The sequence below is a fragment of the Schistosoma haematobium genome, chromosome 2 (assembly GCF_000699445.3).
Source record: "Schistosoma haematobium chromosome 2, whole genome shotgun sequence".
Taxonomy (NCBI): domain Eukaryota; kingdom Metazoa; phylum Platyhelminthes; class Trematoda; order Strigeidida; family Schistosomatidae; genus Schistosoma; species Schistosoma haematobium.
This window is the reverse complement of record NC_067197.1, coordinates 22,618,019-22,646,011: the sequence shown is the minus strand read 5'-3', so window position 1 is coordinate 22,646,011 and position 27,993 is coordinate 22,618,019. Positions and strand designations below refer to the sequence as shown.

General features: G+C 33.2%; 1 protein-coding gene across 1 annotated transcript; it reads left to right on the top strand.

The window, feature by feature from the left end:
* Window positions 1–342: 342 nt before the first annotated feature.
* ECE1 (Endothelin-converting enzyme 1) lies at window positions 343–25,021 on the top strand (the record flags this gene model as incomplete). The annotated part of the gene is made up of 13 exons (XM_051219183.1): window positions 343–391; window positions 440–472; window positions 3,286–3,477; window positions 5,186–5,487; window positions 7,195–7,239; window positions 8,637–8,753; window positions 9,806–9,889; window positions 10,448–10,596; window positions 17,331–17,515; window positions 19,972–20,099; window positions 21,239–21,304; window positions 22,020–22,153; window positions 24,922–25,021. 13 exons carry the CDS (start codon window positions 343–345, stop codon window positions 25,019–25,021), a joined length of 1,584 nt encoding a protein of 527 aa, XP_051067826.1.
* Between the last annotated feature and the right edge of the window lie 2,972 nt (window positions 25,022–27,993).

Below are 27,993 nucleotides of genomic sequence, written 5' to 3'. Positions count from 1 at the left end.
TTAAGAGTGTTATAGTTTTTAAAAATAATTGAGAAATAGTTGTATTTAACACAAGCTTATAAATCTTTTATGAATGTCAAGTTTAATTAAGGTTAAATTCTGAGAAACATAATCCAGGGTACAGCTAACTAAATTGCATAACTTTACTTCACTTTCGTTTGACCTAATAAGATCTCCTTTGTTTTCAACCAAAAAATTAATATAATAATTATCATTATCAACCAATCTTTTATGAAATTCAATTTGTAAATTGGTATATATTTAGTGACAATTGTTACTCTTTTAATAAGAAGAATAGGTGTCAACAGAAAAAATATTCTACGATACTTTACACAAGACAGTATGTCTACTGATCAACGATACTTTACAGTGAAAACCGCTATACAATATGGTAAATTTAAACAATTTCAGTTAGTCTTAATAATCACATCAATTTCAGTGATGATCCACCTTGTCGTCATCTGTTGTCATGGTAAATTGCGTTGTTTTTTATTCTTTTGCAAATTTCATAAATCTAATTTTCATGTAATCGTCATCAGTACGGTTCTAGGTAGAAATTAAGTTTTTGCGAATATCTGTTTTAACATTCAGCATACTTTAATACTTGCTTTACAGTCATGTATCATAAATACCATCCTCATTATCTTGAAACCTATGTTGTAATGCACTGAATAACAATAACGTTATTGTGTAATCTACCACAGCATTGACAATATACACTGTGATAAATAAAAGCTCGATGAAAATGCATGTTGAGTTATTGTAAAATGAATCGCAAGTTAGTTTGTGTAGAATTTTTGTTGTCTGCAGTTGGCATATATAATATTGTTTTTGAACACAGAATATGCAAAAACTTACGTGCATGCTATCTTTTCACCAAACATCATTAGGATGGAAGTATGTTTAGATGTTGTTTACAAAACTGAATTGCTTGGTGAGTCGTTATATAAAACGAGGTAATAGAGAGGTAATTTTAGAAAGAACGATCATATGGATAGTATAAGTTTATTTCGAAAATATGGAAATTTAATTAATTGAATAAAAGAAACATAGACATGTGACGTTAGTTGTATAGACGAAAACCAAACACAAAATACCAAAGTATAGTCGTTAAATATAGTTGTTTTTGATGAGGAACAAGATGCAACAATATTCAAATAATTGTGGAGTTTCGGGGCTCACTGAATATGAAATTCTAGTATTTGCGTTACTGCTGGGTATTGCAAAAAATTTTCGAGCATTACAATGAAATAGATTCTATGTACATCCAAATAGGTCTCATATTTATGACATAAGTGGTATTTGGTTGCAGTCAAAACATAACGGTGAATTTAAATCTCTCCTAATTGTTCAGTGTAACATAGTCAATCCTATGAACAGAATACTTCTCCAGTCATTGCAATCGAGGTTTCCAATACTTGTAGTTTTCTCTCTAATTTCTTATTCACTTTATGCGTAGGTAATTAAGCATTAAACATGTGGAAAAGCGACATAATGGACTTGTAGAATGGAAAAAGATTTTGTGAATTTATGTTTTCCAAACAAAATAAACATAAATGATATTTCATATAACCTGTACTGTTTGACATTCGTATTGCGATCTCACAACACAAACATGAGTATGTGTACCTACTAGCAAAATCGTATTATAGATTTTGACCTATTCATTTTATTTCTATGTGATGTAACTCGTAGGGGGATTAGTTAAAAAAGTAATTTTTTTATGATACCGATTTATCATATTTGTATGGCATATGTGCACTAATCATGTGTAACAAGAATTTATATCCCCCAGTTTGTATCCACTCCAGTTAAATCAGCACTTCAGTTTTTGTTATTTTGCAACGATTACCTCGATGACATGAAGGTAGTTAGTGAGATGTCAAATGGTCAATGGATAAGCCCCTTTGTGTCATAAGAAATCAAGTAAATACATTCTCTTGTCGATCATATGTGGTATCTTAGTTGATAATGAAAAAGTAAACTCTAACTACTAAAATTCCATATTCCACTGACAACGTACAATAGATAATCAGATCATTTAACTGATTTGGGAATGAACTGTTCTAATCTGTTTTAATGTCTGACATTCATAATGGAACATTCATAAGAAAATAACACAAATACACATTGTGTATTGTTTTTAATGCTTTTGGCTGTACATGTCCGTCAAGAAGAGATTGCATTTGGAATATCCTAGTCGTCAATAAAGTTCGATAGTTTATTATGTTGTCGTAAAACAGTTTGTGAACCGTAAAAGTGGATCAAGACCGGTATGAACTTGTCTCTAGTAATGCGACAATGGACTAATGGTATAAAAATAATAATCTGTTTAAAGATGAGAGGACAGATTTAGATTTATTTGAAGCAATATGTGTAGAATCTCTATTAATTATAGATGTCAGTGGATCATAATTTGGCGAATGTGCAATTTTGCACTGGGATTTCACGACCCCTTTATATCTGGTTGAAGTAAAGATCACATTCATAACAAAATTTGACACAAAATACCTCTTTAAATGGTATAAACTGAGGCAACAGTGTGACTTAGAACATGGGACCTGGACCAATTCTCTAAGATGCCTATACCAGTTAGAAAATGGACTGTCAACGTAGAGCATATGTCATGTGTATGGAAGACGATGTAATCAAAACACCAACTTTGAGGTTAAACACAAATTGTTTCAAATTTCTTCAATTTTTTTAATATTGAGATTGTTCATTATTATGGGAATACGAATAAATAAATCACTTTTACTTTACATTGCGTTGACCGTTTTGTATTTGTGCTTGCGAATAGAGTGGAACTGGTGAAGAATAAACATAACCACCTGAAAAACCCGAATCAAAATGATTAAGATGACCTGTATAATGTCACAAAAATATCTCTTTATATAATATGAACTGTGACTAACAGCAGGATCCTGAACACGCGTCCTCGATTACTCTGTCAGTGACATCCCATCTCTACATAAACCCGTGAAATAATGTCGATATCAAGACATTCAACATCGGATCCACATATTCCAACTAACAATGACCAAGATTTAGTCGAGATACCAACAACAGGATAATACAAACCATGATGAATTGAATTTCTTTACACGGTATGAACTGATACATGTTATCAAAATAATTTGTGCCGATGTTATTTTGTGAGCTAAAGTGATAGGTTCAATTTGTGTAAAGGTAGACTAACTTTTAAATATATTTGTGTAATAATGTAAATCTTTCTATTCAATCTCAAATAGTGTCCCATTAAGACGTTATTTTGTTTTCTAACAGTAATATCACTGTCTGAGACTACAAGTCAGAATGTAGCCACCCGTTTGAGTACTACGGATCCATGTGATGATTTTGATCGTTACGCTTGCACAGAATGGGTGAGAAACAATCCAGTATCGAATAAGGAACAGGAGATTAACACTTTTAAGAAGGCCGGAATTACCACTGACCATTACTTCTATAATATCATTGGCAAGTATTTTCATATTACTAACAATATGATTTGGTTGTATTTATTTATATTCTCCTATTATTTTCATATGAAATGATATCATGTAAACGGTTGAAACGAAACTAGTCACTTCAAGTAGCCGAGATTCACCTGACGAGCAGTGATGAACTTTTCAACTAAATAAGAATTTTCAGAATGGGTTTTGTGGAGATTTTAGAAATTTCACAAGTTGAAATCATGAGTCAATTGAAGCTAGACCACCATGGAAAACCTGGAAGCACTGGACGGCCGTTTCGTCCTGGTGTGGGACTCCTCAGCAGTGCGCATCCACGACCCGCACCTCGCGATGTCCGAACCCAGGACCTATCAGTCTCGCGCCAGGTGCTTAACCAACTAGACCACTGGGCCGGCCGGCATCCAATGGTGTTAATGTCTAACTTCAACCAATCCACGAAGTTGCGCCACCGTACACCATTGTCTTCAGTGAGTTCCTATCTCAGAACAGACCTGGTTGAACTCCACTGGTAACGACTTCTCACTAGAACTCCAGGAGTATCTCCTGAAGTCAGTCACTAGTGAGCAGGTGATTATTATTATCAGAATGGGTTTTGTGGAGATTTTTAGAAATTTCACAAGTTGAAATCATGAGTTAATTGAAGCTGGACCACCATAGAAAACCTGGAAGCACTGGACGGTCCTGGGTTCGAATCACGCGAGGTGCGGGGTCGTGGATACGCACTTCTGAGGAGTCCCATACCAAGACGAAACGGCCGTCCAGTGCTTCCAGGTTTTCCATGGTGGTCTAGCTTCAATTGACTCATGATTTCAACTTGTAAATAAGAATTTAACGGATTTACATCAAGAATAGAATTGTGACTGACAATTGTTGAAAATCAGAGAGTACTGTATACCTAATTCGAACATTCGTAATAGAGTGTGATAAATCAGACGAATAAAATTAGTCATAATCGAATCACAGAATTCTGTAGGCTTTCTACCGAGTTACTGCATATATGTTCTCTAAATCACTTTTCATACACAATTACTTTTAGCAGGTGATCTAGAATTCACATTCAACAGTACTCGAATAAGTTTAATATAACTATGATTGTTGGGCGTACAATTGTATGGACATGACTAGGCTATAAGTTAAGGAAGATTGGTTCAACGAAGGGTCCTATTTTCGGTGAATTCATTTTCAAAGCTGTACAACCGCAAATGTGTACTTACTTTTCAAAATGATAATAATTACAATAATAGTGATATTAATATTCCGTTAAACATGGTAACAGTGATGTAAATAAAACAACAGTATTATCTTATCATGCTGATCTTTTCTTTCCCAAATATAATTTCCCTATCCATCTTCATAATAAATATTCATGCCCTTAACAATAAAACCATTATTTTTCTCCCCTAATTAAAGTAACGTTTTTATACCGTTGTTTATTCTACTTCACCGTTACAATGATTAACGTAATTTTATTGTCACTATTATTGTAATTATTATCATTTTGAAAAATAAGTACACGTTTGCGATTATACAGCTTTGAAAATGAATTCGTTGAACCAATCATTCTTACCTTGTGTCTCAGTGGATATATTCCGTTTACTTATATTATGAGTAACTTGTTCCAGATTGTCTCTATTCATGTGATTTGTAAATCTATTTGATTATTTCACTCCTTAATCACAATTCTCACAAACATCGACTTTTTTCAAATTAAGCTAACAAGTCATATGCCTTGGATGATCCACACCTTTTTACTGCTCGCGAATTTTACGAAGCTTGTTTAAAAGGTCCTCATGATTCCGCTAATCATGTTGCAAATCAATTTCGTCAGTTAATTTCCATGCTATTTGGTGAATGGGATTTATTGACATCTCCTTCAACAAATATGACAAATGCTGATGGTGCTAGAAATATTCTAAATTTGAGTTTGACTGATTTATACCTACCACTGTTAAGCACAACAGGGCATTCACCCTTGTTTTCATTGGATATCGACGAAGAGGATCGAACAATTCGAGTAAGTTGATTTCATAGTATATTATGGATAGCAGTTCGACTGTAATAAATAAATGACAAAATTAAACACCATCTAACTGACCAAAATAATAAATACTCTTCATAGTATTCCAGCTTAGTAAGGACACTGCGATCATTCAGCCATAATAGTCAACCAGTAAGGCAATGGATCCACAGTGCCAAGTGAAACAACACTACAGTAGGTTATCTATATCAACTAAACGAAATAGTTTGATTAATTAGAAACCCGAGTGCTAAATTATCAGATTAGTTTCCCGAATCACATAACTTGAACATCAAATTGTATGAGGTTTGCTGTTTATGAGGATGCTGTAACCAACAATAAGTGATTATTTAAAAAACAGTGTATCAATTTTAAATGGGTATTGCGAATTTGATTTTCATTGATTGTTTTGCGTCAGTGACATGTTAACGAAAAACAAATCTCATCATCCTTAATTTAACAATCTAATTGTATGACTGTATTACTAAAACAAAAAATCATACCATGGTAACCTGATAATACATATTATCTGACTACAAATCATAAAACATAGTTGAGATAAGCAAACCATGAACTATGAATCTCCAGGTTTTCTTGCAATATTTTATCGTAATATACTGGTCCGAACTTTAAAAGGAAAATCACTGATATCATGAAAGCTAAAATGTTTTGTTGACGTGTATCAACTAACACAAGGTATACGGCATCATGATGGTCATTTTCAACAACATAACATCAAAATATAATGTGCGAGATGTCGGTTAACCGTTACTGATTACCTCACCGTTCATTTAATCAACACTATTAAGTAGAAATTCTTCATAGTGATTAACAGTCCAATTATTTAGTGTTAATATTTCAGTTGTTAAGGAAGCGTGTAGTACTCCAGTATAACATTGTAATTTTTTATTTACACTTTATAATAGCGAACACATAAAGTGAAGTAATAAGTCACAGCGCCGAAAAAAATTATTGTAAAGGAAGACATAATTAGGCGTTTCTTGTTGTAATTAATACTTCTTCTGTATTACTCCGCAGCAAACTAAGTCGATGTCCGGTTGTCGAATTCAAAAACTTGAATCAAACAAACAATTTATAATCAAGTAGTCGATTAAAAATGCCTTTCGTTATTTATTTGTAACGAAGAAAGTAGATTTCGTCTTAGAAAATTGATGGATAAATCCTCTTTTTTAATTAGAAACACACCATGGAATCTATCGTTAATTTCATTCCTTACTACCACAACATCTTCCGAGAATACACCTTATACTACTAACGAGTTGACCATTATTTAGTTTACCACTGTTTCACATATAACAATTTCGAAATTCCCATGACTCAGAAATACCACAGAGCAAAGCGTTTGAGAAGTAGATAGTGCATGCAAATATTCATTAAATTTATACCCGACTATTAAAATATGTATGAATATGGTAAAATTCGGATAGCATCTGAATATCTGTAAACGATCTGGGAAACCAGTTAGTCTTTTGAGTATTTTAGGCTGAAAGTTTTGTTATTTGATAAATGCTAACCATTATGCTGTATACTCTCACTTTCCCAGTCTCCTTCCAAATGTTTTTTGGAACTGTGTTCCTCTATGTGTTTCATAATATTTTGGATGTTGATAAACTCAGACGTTTCCTTATAGTATTACATTTTTATCAATCTGTATGAATTCTAATATAATTTTACTTCTATCAGATCTATCCAGGTCAGCTAACTTCAGATCAAAATCTCTTGGAGAAGGTAATTTACAGATTATATTACTCTCAATGTTAAATTTACTGATCCGGAACATAATTCATTGTCCGTTGTATTATTTATTACCATTCACGAAACACATTCAATGAATGTCAATAATCTGACTGTACTATATTTCCGTTCACAGAAATTCACAAATCGTAACACGGATTATTTTATGATATTCAAATAGCATGTTTTTCGGTTTCACACTGAGTAGGAAATTGAAAGTCTGACGAATTGAGACTTAATGCAAGTGAAATATTCAGAGAGCCAAAAATTCCTAAATTAAATTAAGATGATCTTAGTTATTACAAACACAGAAAAAAGAATATTTGGCGCAATAAAAACCAGGCCACCTCCAAAATCTCACATAATTTTACAACATTTCAGTCAAAGTATTTTCTGTGACCGATATTCTAGAAATCACCCTACGCAAATTCACTAACAACTCAACATACTTCATTTGATTTTACACAAATCTAAACGATAGAGAGGTGAGATTAATAAATTAAATGTCAGCTACAAAATAGGTTGCACCAACTGTGAGATGAAGTACATCAGACAAAGTGGATGCCGCTAATGCTTGTACTTGTATAAGAGTTAACAAGCAGTGAAATGACACTAATTGCTATCACTATTATGAAAGCATACATACAAGTATGGAAACGTCCTAAGAATGTCAGAGAATTATAATAGAGTGATATTTTGGTAGACAGAGAACAATGGATTAAATAATTCAGTTTATACGAAAATGTTCAACTTGTCGCATAGTCTAACATTAAACGGAAAATGCGTTTCAGTGTAATCCAAAAGCACAGCAAGTCAACAAAATCTACAAACCAATCATCCACAAACAATGAGATTTGTATGGATGTTTTAGTTGGTTACATGTGTAATAAGTTTTAAATCATCTCCTAAAATCATCTATTTTACTGAATGTCTGTCCGAAATAGATGATGGTGATGTTATCCACAGGGATCATAAGAGTTGCAGAACCAAAACATACAACTCTCAGTGTACGAGATCACACGAAACAAAGTACTTTACATTAAATAGTATCAGTACCTTATTCACTGTCAAGGGTTAAACTGGGTGATACAATACTGATTGGATTTGATAACACGCTTATTTATTCAGAGAAAACAGATATGGCCACTCTGAACAAAATAGTTACATGGAACTGATTCTTTATTTTAAACTTATAATTATTAGGCAGTTATATACATACAACAATCGAAAATTTCAGAAATTATAGTTTTCAAGATAAGCATGACAAATCACTTATGTATTACAAATGTGTCATCAAAGTTCGATTATGTTTTGATTATCACCTTTACAATAAATGCAACCTTGTATCCTCTTTTCATAACATAATATGTTGCATTTCTTCTTGCAAATAGGATGGAGTGCTAGACCTGAAGATCATGTTTTATAAGTCAGTTATTTCACTAAATCTGAATATGTCACAGAACACAAAGCTTGCACGTACTTTTCAGTTATTTGACCGCCTAGTTAATGTGAGTTGCTTAATGTTTGTTATGACTTACTTTCTAATAAGCGATGCTGAATATTACATGTTGTAAGTTATACATTCCACATGAATGTCGAGTTGTATTACACAGAAATATAAATTGATAACAAGTTATGAGTCCTTTATTCACTAAACACAATATATGACTGTGAACTGAAAGTTGTATTACCTCAATCAGACAGTTGTTACTAATGAAAATAAATGATGACTCAACAGTAAATGATTCTTGAAAGTTTGAAGCGTAGACCAAACTCAGTACTATGAACATAACCTACTCACCAAGAAATTTGAATGTACTAGGTTCGATATTAGCATACCGAAACGTATACGCTACTTGAAAAGTGAACAGATATCATGCTAACCTCAAATCTACTACGGTTCATCAGCAGTAGTCATTCCGCTCAGTAAATTATCCCCTCATCCACCTGAGAGTACACTGACTACTGAGTATACGTAACCACCAAACCCTAGGATTTATGTTTCATCTGGCTTTTTCAGGTCAGTGGGCGTTCCGCTCACAAGAAAGTGATATTAGCGATGATAAAATGTATTTCGTAGGTTTTTATCGTTTCAAATCGAAAGGTTCACTGGTTGGTTCTCATAACAGTAATGAAAAATATCTTCCAAAAATTACTCTATTTGCAGTAGGTACAATAAAATCACTTACGTAAGGGAAACTCACTCGATGGAATCCATGTAGAAATATTAAAATATCATATTCAGTTTCTTTATATACCAACCGAAGTCTCTTGAAATGTTTCTGACAGAAATAATCAAACGCTAGTTGTGAAAACCTATTTCAACCTACCTACACGTTAATCACAAGCAGTTGAAAATGCAACTAATGTATTACTATTTAATGTTACTTAATAACACTTAAACAAGATATTTAAAACACTCATTAGTTGAGAAATTCCGTTTCCATGCTTTACAAAATTCTCACTTCACCAATAAATGCATGTTATGTTTTGTATCATGCACAAATTAGAGTTTGGTTATTTTCATGTATTTAATCGTTGCCTTGGTTTTATTTCTCAGGCTTTCTTGGATCCACAAACATCCTCAACTTATAAAAAAAGCCAAACGGTTAGCATGGATGAACTAAAGGCCATTTGTCCACCGGTAAATTCATTTGTATCGATTTAAACTGCATACGAATTTAAAAAAGTCTGCTACTGATGCTTATAAACCACAAGAGGAAAGGTTGAAACCAGTCATTTTGATAGACTATTCGGTGACACCAAACTAAAATGAATGTCTTTGTGATATAAAAGTATATAAATGGTTCCCCATATCAACTAGACATATACCAGTTAAACCATGCTTTACACACTTTCTAAACTAACGTCAAACGAGCTTACATCTCAATATCGTGCACACACTGTCGAGTCACCTGGACTGATAGCCGCATTACAACATGATCGATAGAATTCAATACAGACAGTAGTGGGACCTAACATAAAATTTAGTAAAAGTCTAGAATATTAGATAAGTAGACAATTTCACCATTATACTGACTGGAGTACTGATTCAGTAATACTGATTTACGAATATCAGACATATTTTACATCATCTTAGTAGGTGAGGGTTGTCAAATTTCTTCATTATCACAAACATAATGATGAAATTGAACCCTTTGTTGAAAGCAACTTTTGATAATTTACAAAACTGTCTGTTTAGATCGATTGGGATTATTTGTTTGACAAATTGTTCAATCAAACTGGATTTAGAAGCTACCATAAATTACCAGTAAAGGTTGAAGAAAAACATGCATTACAATATTATTGTGCATTCCATGAAATTCAATTGGAAACAGATGAAGACAAAAGGTAATTGCTGAAATTGAATTTTTGTTTGATTATTTGCTTTTGAATTAATCAAAAGACAGTAGTAGTGATCAAGTATGACAATGCTGGATGATCACTTATAAACAATGGATTGAAATCTTTTTAATTTGAAATTTCCAAGGATAACGTCTTCGTCAGTAATGCATATTGTGGAAAGCAATGTAAAGTCTGTCATATTCTGAGAGAAGACTTTATTTCCTATATAAGATACGTCAAACAGTAATGGATGAATTAATCTTCCTTGAGAATCTCAGATTATTTAATGTAAATATCTTTTTGGCTTGACCTAAAATAATGAAAATTCTATAAACAGCGAATAAAGTCTGCATATATTGAGGGTTCAACAAGCATTCTAAGTACTTTAATTATTTTCACGAATTAATTTACTAGTTTTATTTTGAATGGGCTATATGTTAAACCGTTTAATATGTTTCTGAAGTGGCGTTTTAAGTACATCTGGGTAGATTATTCGAAGGGGTTTCGGGTAAATTATTTTATTTGTAGGCTGTGTTTGTCAGGAATCGTTCTCGTTTGGGGTACCAATGAATAATAAAGATAACTTGATAATTGTTTCGTTATGGTATCGGACACCTCATCAGTGTACATTTAAAATGGGAGTCGTCAGGGATCATTCCATTTGTTCGAATGGTTGGGAATCTTTGGCGAAATATGGATGTTCCGGTTTTGATCACTGGTATGGTCGTCGGTCTTTATTGTTCACCAGTCCATGTTAGACTAAACCAGCTATTCAATATCTCCTGGTATACAGTGACACAAACTGAAATAAATGTTTCTCGAGTCCAACTTATATCTACGGATATAAACCCATGAGGACTAGACCATCCAATCACATGGTCTGAAGTCAACCGAATAAAACAGCCAACAGAAATGCAACCCACTTTAAGGTATTAAAACCCACGAATATATGACATAATATATTAGCTCCTCAGAAATTTGATTATTTACTACTTATTGAGTGAATTTAAAAATCTTACATATACTCTCAGTAAAGTGACAATCAAATATCCACAAATAAATTTTCAAATAAGACAAATTCGCTCAAACAAAAAGCATTTATTTGGACTACCAATTCTGTCATCCATTTCTAACATTTGGAATTATGTTGAGATATGGTAGAGAATGAAACCGGAAGAAGTGAATTTACTTATATTGTTCTTTTCATAGAACTGATTGTTATTAAAGTTTATGGCAGACAATATAATATGATAATCACATTTGCTAAGCAGTCAAACAATAATAATTGTTTTGCTTTGTTTCAATTTTCAATGATCTTCTCAAAGTGCGCTCTACAACCTGGCTATTTTGAATTTTTTGGCGGAACAGAAACTTCGTTTATTAAATCAGGAAAATTTTGATTCCGCACATAAATCAAATCCAAGTGAATTGAAAAATGTTATATAATTATTGTTATTTTGTTAAAATTCATTCATCAAACGTATTACCAGCATCTTTAACAATTATGTCTAGTTTGATGCATGTTCACGAATGAGCGCGCCATGCTTTAACAATATCCTTAAGAATTAGTTTTGTAGTAGATAGTCAAATAGACGAAATGCGTCCTCTCTTCAATCGGATCTGCTTTTAAGTTGAATTAAGATGAAGATTCTATAGACTTAATAAAATACACCAGTATGATGAATGTTACGTAAAGAATATAATATCATCAAATCTTTATTATGAGCCAAGTTACACCGATATCCTCAGTTATATGATGAATCACTCTATAGTTGCATGATTTAATTCAGTTAGTAAATTGATTACCGTACATATCATATGCACATTTTTAAAACAACTTACCATAAATTCAATAAACTCTCCATGTATCTCTTTAACAAAATGCTTTCCAATATTTTGTGTTTTGATTAGGCAATACTACATGCTTCTCACCTTATTGTATGGATCGAGTAAAGATCGTTTTTCCATGGACACTTGAAAAGCATTTCCTGACTTCTCGCATCACTCAAAACCACCGAAATGAGGTTTGTTCAGCTTGTCAAACAGTCGTCCTATCACTGTAAATTTTAATTTAATATCTCAGGCTAAGCGCAGAACTACAAGTCAACCAATTTCGATCATATGTGTTACATTATGATCTGTAACTGATATTCAGTAAAATTTCAGTCATTGATTTCTTACTGAGTTTAACAGTAGCAAGCAACACAAATTGCTGTTCAATACTGATAATAATTTACGTGTTTAATACAGATAGTCATGTACATGTTCAATACGGATCCTCAAGTTGAAGTAATCACTGAAACCAGTAACCACAAACTGAAGGAGAGATATTTCAGAAGTTATTGTCAGACAACTACATAGCACTGAAAAGGTACCATTCAACTCAAGTCAAGTTATTAATACCAACAGATATTTCATGGTGTGAATAGCGAACATTTTGCATAAAGTCAGCTACTGTTGTTCACTTGACATTTTGCATAAAGATATATTTATGTAAGAATATTCTACTCATAATTACCTCTCAAGTTAACATAACTGTGTGCCAGTTGAGGGAACTGTACTAAATCATATGCACGCTCAGCAGATTTTTATTCGTTGAAAGTATATATGCTAGTTTGATTAACAAAAAATACAATTTTGAAATCCGTTCAAAAAACATCTAAAAGTGATGTAGCGTTGGGGACTTACAGGTGTTTAACTGGATTACGAAGACCTCTATACCTCATAGAAAGCACGAAATACAATGAACGGCTTGGACGCACTTAGTAAATTTGACCTCGCCGACCAACTAGCTCGTCCACTCCGTACACACCAACAAATGCTGGTGTAGCCAGCCAATGTGGAAGCAGTCTCTGTAGCATTAGGCCTCAGTTGACATAAAGAAAAAGCAAGATCACGAATTACAAGACAGAGAACACCAGCCCAATTACACTTGATGGGGAGGCTTTGGAAGAGGTGGAAACTTCCATGTATCTGGGTAGCATAATCCATGAAGAAGGAGAATCCAATGTAGGCCTAAAAGTGTGAACTGGTAAAGCAAAAGCAGCATTTCTATAATTGAAGAACATACGGAACCCAAGACAATTGTCAGCCGATGTGGTAGTTAGAAGCTTCAATGCAAACATCAATACACTTCTACTGTAAAGAGTCAAAACGTCGTGATTTACTACAACTATCATCAAAAGGGTACAAGTATTTATAAACAGTTGTCTACACAAGATACTGAATGTCCGTCGACCGGATATCATCAGCAACAGTTTAATTTGGAAGAGAAAAAACCAGCTTCCTGCTGAAGAAGAAATTGGGAAAAGACGTTGGACGTGGATAGTACGTACACTGTGAAAATCATCAAACTGCATCATGAGGCGACCCCTAACTTGGGATTCTGAAGGAAAACGGAAAAGTGTAAGACTTATTGACACACTGTATCTGGAATTGGAAGCAGGTATCAAAAGGATGAATAACGACTTGAAACAACTGGACAGGTTTGCTCAGGTCAGAGTTCGATGAAGCAAGCTAGTGGACGGCCTGTGCTCCTCCACGAGGGTTGACAGGTGTAAGTGTTAAGCATTAGATATTAAATGAACAGACCAGTGTAAACCTTAACTGCGATAAGTGCTTACTGAAATCAAAATATATTTGTGGTAAAAATTGAAGCACCTCTGATGAGACCCGATTCTCAACTAGATTGCTATCTTTCAATTAAAGGTTCAACAACTGGTTGAAGAAATGAAAAGCTCTATATTTGAATCAGTCACGCAAGCCACATGGTTGGATGACAGTACAAAACACTTTTTCAAGGACAAGGTTAGCTTAATTTTTAATCAGAATGACATATTTGTAACAATTTAATACATGTTATAGATTAACCAAACCAAGGCTTTCATTTTATACTCGAATGTGAATGGATCAGAAAGAAGAGAAGATCTTTCAGAAATATACGGAGTGAGTTTGATGAAAACGAAACAATTCTTTCATTAGGATAATTATTAATCTTACTGTGTACACGTTAAATGGCTGTGTTTACAACTTTTTGATACCGGAACATATTCAAAGCTGAATTATTCGTCTCTTCACACTACTTTGAAATAGTGCAAACCATATTACATAACATGACAAATGATTTGTCGCATGTTTACAACTTTCCAAGTGCACACCAGAAACGAGAGCTTATTTTTAGCTTGAAGATTTTGTTCCATGATTCAACTGCTTTATAGATGACGTTAGTTGGTGATTATAATCAAATTAATATTGAACACATCCGCGTACACGGTGTCATATCTTTCTGAAGATAAATTACACCAGTCTAAATTTAAATGACATTTGATAAATCGAGTTTTTCACTTAGTTTACTTAATTTTTCTTACGTAAATTCATCATCATCATTCTAACTCTTAAATTTCAGTATCCTATAAATGCTGAAGATCATGTTTTAAATGAGTATTATGCACAAAAATCCATATATTCAGAGAAATTAAGAAGAAGCATTAAAAAAGCTGGTAAAACGTAAGCCATCATTTTTCTATTCAACATTATGTGGTTTAAAACTTTGTTTGTATTTTGGCCATAAATCAAGAAGAGTATCTATATTGATGCATCTAGTTGACACTGATCACCAAATAGTGAAATAATGCCCACTCTTCACCTTAACACCAATGGAAACTGATTTGTCTTACATGAAAATTTACACTATATACCCCGCCAGTGTCTTTTCTACAGGACATCAACACAACTGTAATCAAGAATAGGTGATTGGCTTGACTATAACGTGAGCATATTCCGACGTCAACAACCGACAATAATAATAACCAAAAGAAAACGGGTAGGAAAACATAAAACACGTCTAATAGCTGTCAGGCCATCTACTAGTCTGTCTAGGTAAACAACCGATCACTATTTTCCTCGCCCACCCATCATATAAATAAAAGTTCAGCGTTTAGAATTATTTATAGAATCCCACCTGATTTACCCTATGGTTCGAGAATCTGATTCTTACAGTAGAAGCCATAGAAATACACGGAGAAAATCCTAACCTTTGTGCACAGAAAAAAAGTTATACATCCCTTGAATCTACCCTGATCTTCTACTTAAATAATATGACATGTTTGAAAACCTTTCATTCTCTTTTAGAATTTTCTGAACATCGATTTTGTGAAGACTTTAATTTCTAGTGCTAATCTTAAGTAACCTGTTTGGTAATCTTATTATATAATTTCCACCGAATTCATCCTACCAATTGCTTACCATTAATCTCACTGTTAACGGAAAACACTTGTATTTTGAGTCTTGTTCCTACTCTTATGTAACTGCTTGTAATAATTGAGTGGTTATGAAAATTCACTTTTGTTTTCATTTACATTTTCCAAACGTTGTGTAATTAAGTGATTATTTTACTGGTTAATTGATTCACCACCACCTAATTAGTATCAACTGTTCACTCATTTGTAAAACATTTTTGTTAGTGTAGAGGCCTGATAAAGAACTAATTAAAGAAGACAATTTCTTCGCGTTGCTGACCGTTTTACATAGTGCTGTTTCACGAAAATAGACTGTCCAAGTGTAAATATGCAGACGTTTGATCTACACATTATAACTCTATTGAGTATTGTGAACTAAATCGTTCTACAATCATGTTAATAAAACACCGACGCATAACGAATGATGATTAAACATGGTCATCCGATAATTTTGATGACAACCACAAAACTTCACTTTCAGAATGCAATGTAAGTTAAAATGGCGAGTCAGCAAACGAAAACAAGTGATTGTCTTTGGTCAAGAGAAACAAATAATAAAAACGTAGTGAGAAAACATTCAAAAACAAATAACTTAGAAACATAAATTACCAAATACTGATTAACAGTGTAGATTGCATTAAGAATGTTAGTGAGGAAATCCCACTTGAACTGACTATACTTACATCCATCAAACATATTTAATGCAGCTATTGATGTATAGTTAAAAGTTGACAAAATGACTAATTCTGAAACTGTCTGAATACTTATGTCTCAAATAACTAATATTCACTTATTCATCCAATCTCAATACTGCGTTAAACATGTCTTTAGTTAATGTACTATTTCATTATAGAAAATTCACTCGCATTATTGTTCTGTAATAACGAAGATTTACGACTCATTATAGAAATATCTCTGTTATTCAAGATGGATCAATGTAAATTGCACATAATAATGCAAACATCTTTCTAGTGAAACAAACTACCAGATATTAAAAGGCATGTAATGGATTATATTTGGTAACCAGTGAAATGGTAGCTTGTATCAATCATAAGATATTCCACATTAATGAGTGGTACTTTAAACAACCATTTGATAGTAATAAGACCACAAGTATATAACACTATATTCGCTAAAATATGTTATTCCAATCATGGTTTACATTTGTAAATTATCATGACTACTTGATATTTCAGTGTTATAGTTTAGTTTTACTAACGTGTTTAGACATATTGATGCATTTCGATAATGCAATGAGAAGACGAAGTTTACCAGAATTATGTGATATATTTGAGCAATACATTTCGAACAGTCTGATCACATATATAAATGTACTGCGCAAATATATCACATAATTCTGATAGACTTCGTCTTCTCATTACATGATCTAAATTTATCAGAGGGACTAATTGTTTTAAACACACTGATGCACTGATTACCAATCTGAGGTTTGACGCTACATTATTTATTATGTGATGTTTGTATTCATTTTTGAATAATTAGGTCGCTACGTGATTCACCAACTTATTTACCTGAGGCCTACTATTTGAAAAATTTAAACCGCATATATATTTTTGCCGGATTGATGCAACCACCATTTTATGAAAAGGATGAAGATTTATTCACCAGATACAATGGATTGGGTTGGATTATCGCCCATGAACTTTTACATGCTATAGATCTTATAGGTAATTTGCCTGAGAGTATTTTATATTGTAGTATACGCACAAGCAATTATCCTGTTTTATATTTTGATCAATAAAATACCATCACCTCCGATAACTTGAGGTTAAATGTTTTCAGAGCAGTTAGATAATATTCATCTAAAACCGAAAGATCGATGACATTCTTCCTAACCTTATTTTTATATCCAATATTCCACAACAAAGAGATTTGACCTCTTGATTGTTTTTCGACACTCACAATATGCCCTGATCGGACTGACCTCTTATTTTATAAGACGCATTAAATTTGTGTTACTTTCAATTTCGTCGGCAATTCAACTACGAAGCATTAAGAACAATACATCTTTATCGCCGTTTTCACTGAACAGCATGAGTTTATGTGATTTTGCAAACTGATTGGTCCACCTACCACACTTAAGTGGTTTGGTAGCTATATAATCTATTTCAAGTAGTTGTAAAACATAGTGTTAAGGATGTATTCCGATTCGCTGACAAAATCAAAAATGCAAATACTTCGGGACTAAAGATGATGTCTTTGGATGTAACATCATTACTCACAAATGTCCCACTCATAGAGACCGTAGAATATATAGATGAACAACTGATTGAAAATGAAACTGAAACTACAGTTCGTATTAATGTCGTAAAAGAGTCATTACTCAAATGCACCATAAATCTGAATTTCAAGTTCAGCGGAGAAGTATATAGACAAACAGATGGTGTTGCAATGTGATCAACACTAGGCCCTATACTAACTGATATTTTTCTAGCCAAACTAGAAAATTATCCACTAAAAAAGATTATTCAAAAATTCACATTCTACTGTAGATATGTGGATGACACATTCATCTTCTGTAAAGATAATACATCACAGCAAGAGGTTCTTAGACACTTCAATGAACTGCATTTAGCCATTTAGTTTACATCTGAAGAAGAGAGTAATGGTCGAATAGCCTTTTTAGACGCCCTCTTAACTAAGAGAGTGGAACTTAAGCAGAAAAAAATACCCGAACTGAGCAGCATACGCATCACCTTAGCTTTGTACCTCTACAGTACACACGGAACCTGATCAAAACCCTTAATTACAGAATACGCACCATATGTTTTACGGATATACTTGAAGATGAGCTAAACACCTTGCATAAAACCCTCAGGGAGAACAGTTACCCTAGAAAGTTTATAATTAAATATATGATCACGAAAGTGAGAATAGACAAAATACAAAAGGTGAATAAGAAATCCATATTCATGAGCCTGCAATTCAGAGGGGATGCGGCTAGCGAAATATTAACCCACAGATCACGCAGGGCAATACGAAAACTTCCAACGCCGGAGAACTACGATCACTATTTTCTACGCGCCTAGTGGTGACACTGAAGCTAAAAGATGAATTACCTAGAACGACCACCTCATTTCGTATTTATCAGTTCCTATGGAGCAAGTTATATTGGTCGGAGTTCTAAAACCTTATATATTCGTGTTCGCGAACACCTCCCAGCGTGGCTAATCAAAGTTCTAGTGAAGAAAGTGGACAGCTCGATACAAACTCATTTAGTACAAACTGGTCATGGTGCCAGTATAACCCAATCCTTTTCAATTATTTATAGTGTCAATAATTTTTTGCCAAAGCTTGTCCTTCAAACGGTTCAAGTAGTAGTCATCCAGATAGAAAAACCGGAGTTCTATGTACAAAATAAATATCTTCAACCGCTCTTCCTCTATTGGCCAACCTCAAGGCCAATTAATCAATAGTAATCTGAGCTATTGAATGACCTAATTTGACCATTTTACTTACGACCTTTTGTAGTCAAGTGTAATAGTAGTAGTACTAGCATTAGTATTAATTTAATTACTATTGGTTAAACATCAATAATAATTTCCCCAGTACATGATTCATTCAATTCGCATTCATCCTAATTTTTGCACTAAACATTTGATCGAATTGTAATTGCACTATTATCTTTCTCACCACATTTATTGTGATCATGGATCTTGAATTTTCACTTAACATATATGTACATTCAAGTTAGCATTCTATGAGTCATATCAACGTCAACCTGAAGATAAGAAAATATTTAGCTATGCTTGGACGTTGCATCAGACAACCAAAACATTTTTAACAAATGTGTACATCTAACATAAGTTCGTGTATCGAGTATTAACTAGAACATCATTCACTGTGTATTTATATTAAAATGGATTTACCAATTCACACAAACTGACGCTCAGAGACGTCATTAAATAGAGAACACTGTCGGTGAATGTAGATTTCTAACTTTGAATGACGAATAAATGTACTACTAATAGTACTATAATGCAGGTATAAACAATTCATAACTCTACAAGAAGAGGAAGAAATTCCCACAAATAATAAACTTTTCCAATGTCATTCAATAACACATTGTAAATGAAAATGAATCAGGTTTGAATCTATTTACTTATTTCTATATAAATATAAGGTGTTCTCGAGGATATCAATGGGAATCAACGATCAGGTAAAGATTCTTATGCAGGATTGATTGCAAATATGAGGCAAACAGATTGTCTACGATCTCATTACAAAAACCATTCTGATTCGTTTGAAAAGGTAAGTGTTTCAGAACAATAAGCCTTCATACTGATAATTACCATTTACATAAATGGTTCACATAATTACCTAGAGAAAAACACTAGTTTCAGAAGGGACGATTGAGTAAAGTGAAATATTCATGCAAGTTTCCGAATTCTTCCACCTCCACCCAATATTCTGAGCATTTTAGTTAAAGTTTTACCTAGAGTTTTAAAAATACATAACCTCTTTCCAAACGAAATGATTACTTGAGGAATTCATTTCAAAGTTATAACTTTTCCTCGACGAAGTCAATTTTTCTAGGTTCGTGACACGCATAGGAAAGTTCGCATGTTACCTGTTTTCATCCAACCAGAGCTGATCTGGAATATCTATCGCAATAGATATGATTGAGCACGGTAATCCATGTGTATATTATCGCGGAACAGATTCATTCAAATCGTGTTAATGTTTACAAGCATGAGAAATAAATTAGTAATTTCCATGTTTTGTTGGGGCTTGGTAAGCGCTATTACGAATAACTTGAACAGAAAACAAGTTTCAAGATACTGAAAATTCAAATCCTACTCAATGAAGGTAAGTGATAATATAGTTCACAATTTTCAGAAGAGCCTTCCAAATAAAAGTGGCTGAGTTAAGGACAGTAGTAAGAGTTACAAAGTTACTATTTGTGAGTGAGAATGGCTTATTGAAAGTAAAACACTACCAGTGTTGTTTAACTGCTGCTGCAGAATAATTATCGTGTCTGCAAGAAATCATTTATATTAAGTGCAAATTAATTGATTGAAATAAAAATCAACATTGTAGGCGAGCATACAGTAGAGTGAGAACTGCCTAATTCATAATTCGATACATGCTGCTTTGTGGTTGAAATAATCATTAAATATTGTGATATTTAATACCGATTCATGTATTTTTAGTACAAATCCATTGATGTTTTCTGAAATAATCTGTTCGATCATGCAACAATTAAACTGTGAATAGTTCTAGCAGAATAGGCTTTTTCATCTTGAAAACTTATTTATGAGTCCAGTGAATCCCTGAGATTCCGAATGGTCTCTTCAGTTGTAGTAAATAGAACAAAATAAAATGATCAGTTTAATTCGTTATAAACCTTGATAAATATTCCTCATTTTCTCTAAATTCAACTTATTTAGAGCGATAGAATTGGGACGCGGAATGAAATTTTGGCTGACAATGGAGGATTGAAAATAATGTACAATGTATGTGAATAAATTAAATGTAAATATCATATGGCGATGTAGTGTCATTCTACAAGACATAAGGTTTGATTGTGTGACCGTAAAACTTAATACTCATATCAAATTCCAGATAGGTAGATTGGAACACACGTTCACAGTATGAACAGTCTGAAACACGCATATGATCACGAGTTATTAGTTTCAGAAGCAGAAATTGAATGTTTCTCAGCGTTCCCTTTTGAAATAGGAAATTCCTTCATCTGTTTTCTCCAATGAGGATTAGAATTGTTGAGTAATAGACCGATTCTCAAATCCAGCCAGTTTATGATTTTGTATGGTAGTAATCCGATATCACCATTCTGTGATCACCTTACTCCGAACATACCCAACTTCATAGATCAGGCTCCTAATTACAACACTGAAAACCAGTCTCAAAGCTAACAATTGTCTGATACTATTCACTGTCGGAAATCACCTCTCTCATCTACATATATATTTCAAATCATTCGAAATCTTAATTGTCATACAATCCACCAGTAATTTATTATTTGATAACGATAAATGAGTTAGTTATCCGAGCAAAATTTTAGATAAACACAAGTAGGTGAAAGAAATCTAATTGAACTAAATTACAACTGAAATTAATGTTAACACTGATTGACTGTTTGTATGATATTGTCAATACTTTAGTCATGAATGATAAATATCTCATGTGACTGTTCCAACTACTTTTCAGACACACCGGAAATTGCAAAATAGACAACGTGTTCAAAATTCAAGCGAAATCTTAGCTTCCGATAGATTATTTTTCCTGAGATTTGCACAGGCAAGTTGGTCAATATGTTCCCTTATTTGTGTACAACATTCAAGGTGGGAATTATTAAAATTTACGTGCATAACTAAGGTTTTACAAGTGATTAGTATGTGAAAAATCCAAAACTATTCAAATATGATACGAAGAAGACAGTACAAGTTTGTAATGATAAAATCATGGTGTATTTGTGATAAATTGATAGATTTAAATTAGAATTTCAAATGTTTCACAATTTATTTTAAACTGCTTTTTCAGTTAGCAAAAAATAAATAAGATAATCAAATTAACAAAAGGTTGATTAGAAAATAGTATTCAATCAGAATATTTAGTTCAATGGAAAACGAAATCAAAATTAGCATGGTTAAATCAGTGTCAAGTGAATAGACAAATATATATTAATAACATTCTATCAAATGTTCTGTTTGTTTGAAATCATTAAATGAATGTGGAGAGACATACGAACCGATCGTGTAAAATTATCAAGTTGTAAAATGTCAACCTACCTACTATATGCACTTCACAAATATAAGCCTAAGACTTTCATGTTCACTTAAGAAACTGCGTTGTAAGCACACTTTTTTCCCTTTTCATTGAATGCTCGTTAAGCATTTACAAAATTTGTGTTCTCCTGAATAACAGTCCTTTAGTTAACTCTCTCTTGAATGAAGTTAACCATTGAAGAAATGTTCCTCTAAAAGTATTTATACACTCCGATTTTGAGCACAGCTTTTATATGTGGATTTAACAATTATGAAGAAATTCTTTTTCATTAGCTTTGAGCTTTAATAATGATCAACGTTGTATTTAATAATCCGTGGAAGTGATTCGAAATCATTTCAATCAGTTATTTGGCCTGATAATTACTAGGAGAATCATAAAATGTTTCTAATGAAATTATTCACTGATGCAAAATATAACAATATTTTTGTAGACTATTATTAGTAGTGGATCAAATGAAGTACCAGTGAGCCTAAATTTTCCACTTTCGCTATCTACCAAGCCTGGGTATCCCGTTTCGTGGATACTTTAAAATCGTTATCATTGTAAAGTGGAATGGTTCTTCGTTGGTAACAGAAGTAAAAGCGTTTTCTGTCTTTTGAAATATGTTTATCTCTTACATACTTTCATTCAAAATGTGTTTTAAGCAACGTACTGATTATTGAGGCAAATAATACAATCAACAGTGTAGCTATCATTTTAAAAATGATGCCTAGTTGATTATATAACTAGTAATGTGAATTTTAACAAATATAATATCATAACATGGTAATTTAAAAATGCGATTGTTGGTCACATGCTATTTTGTATTCTGTGTTCAATTAAAATATATAGACTTTATGTGGCCGTGTACATAAGAATTCACGTCAGTACCACAAATATAACATTAATCACATTCTACCTCGATATAGGTAAGCTTCGGAACTTTTCAGGCATGTTTTATGACTGTTTAATGTTACAATTTGTATGCAACCGAATGCTTATGGTGCAATTAATTCCACACTTCTGGTGAGTGATAACACCAACAATGGTTTAAGCACTGTTGAATTTATGTGTAAACTAAGTACGATTTTAATGGTTGTTTTTTCGGAAGTCAAGTAACATTATAAATATCAAAAATAAAATTCGAATAAAACTGACAGTTAGTAACACTATGACATTAGTTATGAATTCTATCAAAATCAGCCAGAAGGTATTTTAATCTCAAGTACCCTATTATTTCAAGAAATAGATCTGTAATTTTGAATGCAGAAATAGCATTTCTGACCATTTACATAAATCGATTTACTTGAAAATCATTGTCAAGTCACTTAATTTAGTTGACCACGCACAATAACATTTGGCCCACCTGTTTTATAACTGTTCAGTTATCGTAATAAACCTTGTTGTTTTAGACTTATTTAGTCCGAGTAATAACTGTATGGCTGACTTACAAACTAGAGCGATTCAATATGCGCCAAATCTCAAACTGAAACTCTGCACTTGTGATCCTTTTCCCCATGTCTAACCTCTGGCAAAACAAAGAACGTATATACTGACATATCCGATTAAAAAGAGGATAGTTAAGGCACCTAAACTAGTCAAAAACCCTCTATACTGAAAATAAGTGACGTTGTGCAACTGATCCAGAGACTTCGTCACGGCAACAAAATTTGACATAGTGAATAAAGCTGTAAATTCATTTTTGTATCGCTTGTTTGAATCTCTCCATTGATTTTTAGGACAGCAATTGATCAGTCTCTTATTGGAGTGTGTTCATCCTGTGCTCATTGCCTCGATATCACTATTAGTCCCACGCATTATTAGCAGATATGGGTGTGGCTAGCATTGAAATCCGTGACGCGCGTTTCATCCTATTTCGGAATCGTCATCTGGATGAATCTGCATCCCAAAATTGATGTACACTCCGAGACTCAATCTCAGTACCAGTCGCTTCCAACACCATCGCGTTATCCACTTAGATATTAGGACAGTTCATGCGTTTTGGATTCCACTGCTAGTCATAATTGATCTCTGAATGAGGCTATTGTAATCATTACTATCATCGTGCTCATGGAGATATGTTTAATTTGAATATGTTTCTAAATATGAGTTTCATGTGAGGTTGCATTTGATCATGGATTGTCAAACTTCGAAACGCTAGAAAGCACTGAAAAACTACCAGTTCTTAAAAACAAGACCACTCATTAGTGTATATTTACTTGGTGTTAAGGACTGGACATAGGATATTTAGGTGTGTAATCTTTATACAAAATTAGAATTTAGGTCGAATAGTTTCATTATTTACAAATATATCGTGTTGATTTCTCTCTTTATAATCTTTCAGGCTGATAGGTGCTTTGTCAAATAGTGAAGAATTTGCTAAAGCATATCACTGTCCAATTGGTTCACCAATGAATCCTTTGAAGAAATGTAAATTGTGGTAAGACTATCAAACGTTAGTAATCAACAGTATGATTGAATAGGAATTAGTGTATGTGTATTTTCTTCACTGTTTCGAAAGAATGTAGATTAATCATAAATATTGTAGCTTTTTGTAGATTATTGATGAGAAATATAATAATTAAACGAAAACTGACTTGTTTCTGCCTAATTGTATAGATTTGCCCAAATATATCAGGAAATCTAATTGCGAAATATGCTGTCTGCTAACAAACAATATTGATCAAAATGCTTGTGAGACTATGATTTATGGGCAACCTATGAGCAACGCTAAAGTGATCTTGGGAATGTCCACCTACTTACTAGGGCTAAATGAGGGTTATAAAGCAGTCAGAGGAATTGGAATTATGATTTACAGTTGATGGTTAGGGTTAGGAATTAGATTTACGGTTTGCATTACGAACTGACATCAGCTAAAATGCCAAGATGCCATTTAGATAAATGGGCGAATGAATTTCGCGCCAAAATATGAGACGTGTTATCCTAAATCTGACTGGTTCGTCCATAAGTCATGGTTCCACCCAAATGCTTTCATTTTGTCATGTTAAGAATAAAACACCAGAAACTATTGCATTTGATAGTAATACCTCTGTGAAATCTGTCGAAGGGTCTACTTGCACAATTGAGTTACGCGCGAAAACAAAGCTCATAAAACAGCGGTTTGTCTAGAAAGAGGTCCATTATTGATGAACAGACATGCATTAGTTACAAAACTCAACTCATGAGATATCTATGGGGCTCATAACGTCTGTAAGTCTGAAAAAAGCTCCCTGTATTAATAACAAAGAATGATTATGACATACAATAGTGCAAATGACAGCTGAGAGCTGTGTCTTATCTTGATAACAGTTTATCAACAAGCAAACACGGAACTAAGAGCAAACAAATATGGTCTAGCTTAAATCAACTCATCAATTCAACCATTAAAATATGGAAACCACTGCGTTTAAGCAAAGATTAAACGACCATACAAAACTGAGAACAACTGTTATCGGGACTGAGAGAAATTAATTATAATGGTGAACACAAATAATGTTACAAGTATATGCAAATATTTTAGAATATTACATGATAAACTGCACTACAACATGGGTATAGAAATTACTAAGAATACATTATTCACTGAATATTATTAGTTAGAATAAAACGAAACACAAAAAAAAGAAATGACGAGAATAAGGACAGAGAACGTAAAATAAACAAAACAACCTCTATGATTATGAGAGCCTTCTATTGAGGTCTTGTTATAAATTTAATTAGAATATTCTAGTGTAATGCAAAGATTTGTAAAGATTAACAGATTGGATAAACCAACTTCGTAATACTAACCCATTTTTGATTATTTCAGATGTCAGATCATCATCTAAGTTAGCATAAATTTGTCGAAAATCGCAATACCAGCGGCTTCGTCGAATTCTTGTACATGCTTTAGTCATATATGTTCTCCTCTGTAGGAAATGCTTCGGCGATCATTTTAAATTACAAGTAGAATATATGACAACGCGAGTAAACCTTTAAAAAGACAGAGTTCACAGTAAGTGTATTCAAATTTAAAGGCTGTATCATTCACGTCTAGAACCATGTAGTAAAACTTCTACGAAATCTAGAATAGTGACACAAATAATAGTAAAGTAAGGATGAGCACAAAATACAGTTATATTTACAAAAGTAATATAATCTATCATTCACATTACCAACACGTTAACATATTACAAGTCTATAAATATTTGCTTTCTAAAATATTCATTGTCAAGATGAACCGAAAGAAAGTGAAGTCAGCTTCCGATCGTTTGTGATGTTATTCACCTTTCTGTATCATTTATATGTTAATGCTGGGAGCACTTACAACTATTATATGCAGACCACTATGTATGTTCAAAGGTAATAGACGAAATACTGAGTGAATTCGAAAGGATCCCTGACTGTATTTCGGTTGAATTGTATCTTTAAGAAGAGAACTTTCTTACCAAAAGCCTATGTTACTACCTTTCTGTCCACTGTGTGCATGTATTGATTCAGAAAACCTTGATCCTGGTACATTTTACTCAGTAGATTACGTATAAAACGTGGTTCTTTGTTTGTTGTGTCGTATCGACATATAGTTATGGCTCTTACTGAGGAGCACCTAACTACGTTTCTCTCGTAACGAATGAACAAGAAGCTGAATAAGAGTGTGTACTGGTATTCGGATGAACTTCTTCTATGCATGCTCGTTCTGATAGATCCAGTTTTTCAACAAAACTTTGAGGAGTTATAACTCGTCGACCACCTTCTTCTCACGTACAAAAACGGTTGCAGAATTTAGGCTGTGAATTGTCCTGTGGGTTCTTTTTCATTGCTCACTCCGATGATAATCAGTGTACCATCAACATAACATCTATATTAGTCAAGCCTTTCAATAATCTGTTTTCTGGTTTAACGAGAGAACAGATCAAATATAATGAGGAACGGAATTACTATTTCATCAATTTGTCTATAATATGTGTAATTCGAGAAAAAATGAACGTTCACTGTTCACTTCAAAAGTAATTATTTGGAACTAACCTCGACTATTCTAATAGGGATATGTTTTTCAAATAGCTGTTGATACAGAAATCCAACTAACACAGTTAATGACAATAGGTAAACAAGGAAACAACTTCTAAATGTGTCATATGTTTTACACATAAACTGAGACATTCTACTGTGGAAATGAAATCATGAACTTATTTACCTATTCTGTTAACTATTAAGGAGTGTAGGAGTCCCAGGTTCCGTTTGACCCTCTGTGCACTTTCACGGCGTGAAGAATTATACCTATATAAAAAATGTACGGGGCCACAAGAAGCACCATCACAAGGAATGGATCACTGTTGATACACTGGATAAGATTCAAGAAAGGAGGAATAAGAAGGCAGCAGCCAATACCAGCCGAACAAGAGCAGAAAAAACAAGGCACAAGCTAAATATACAGAAG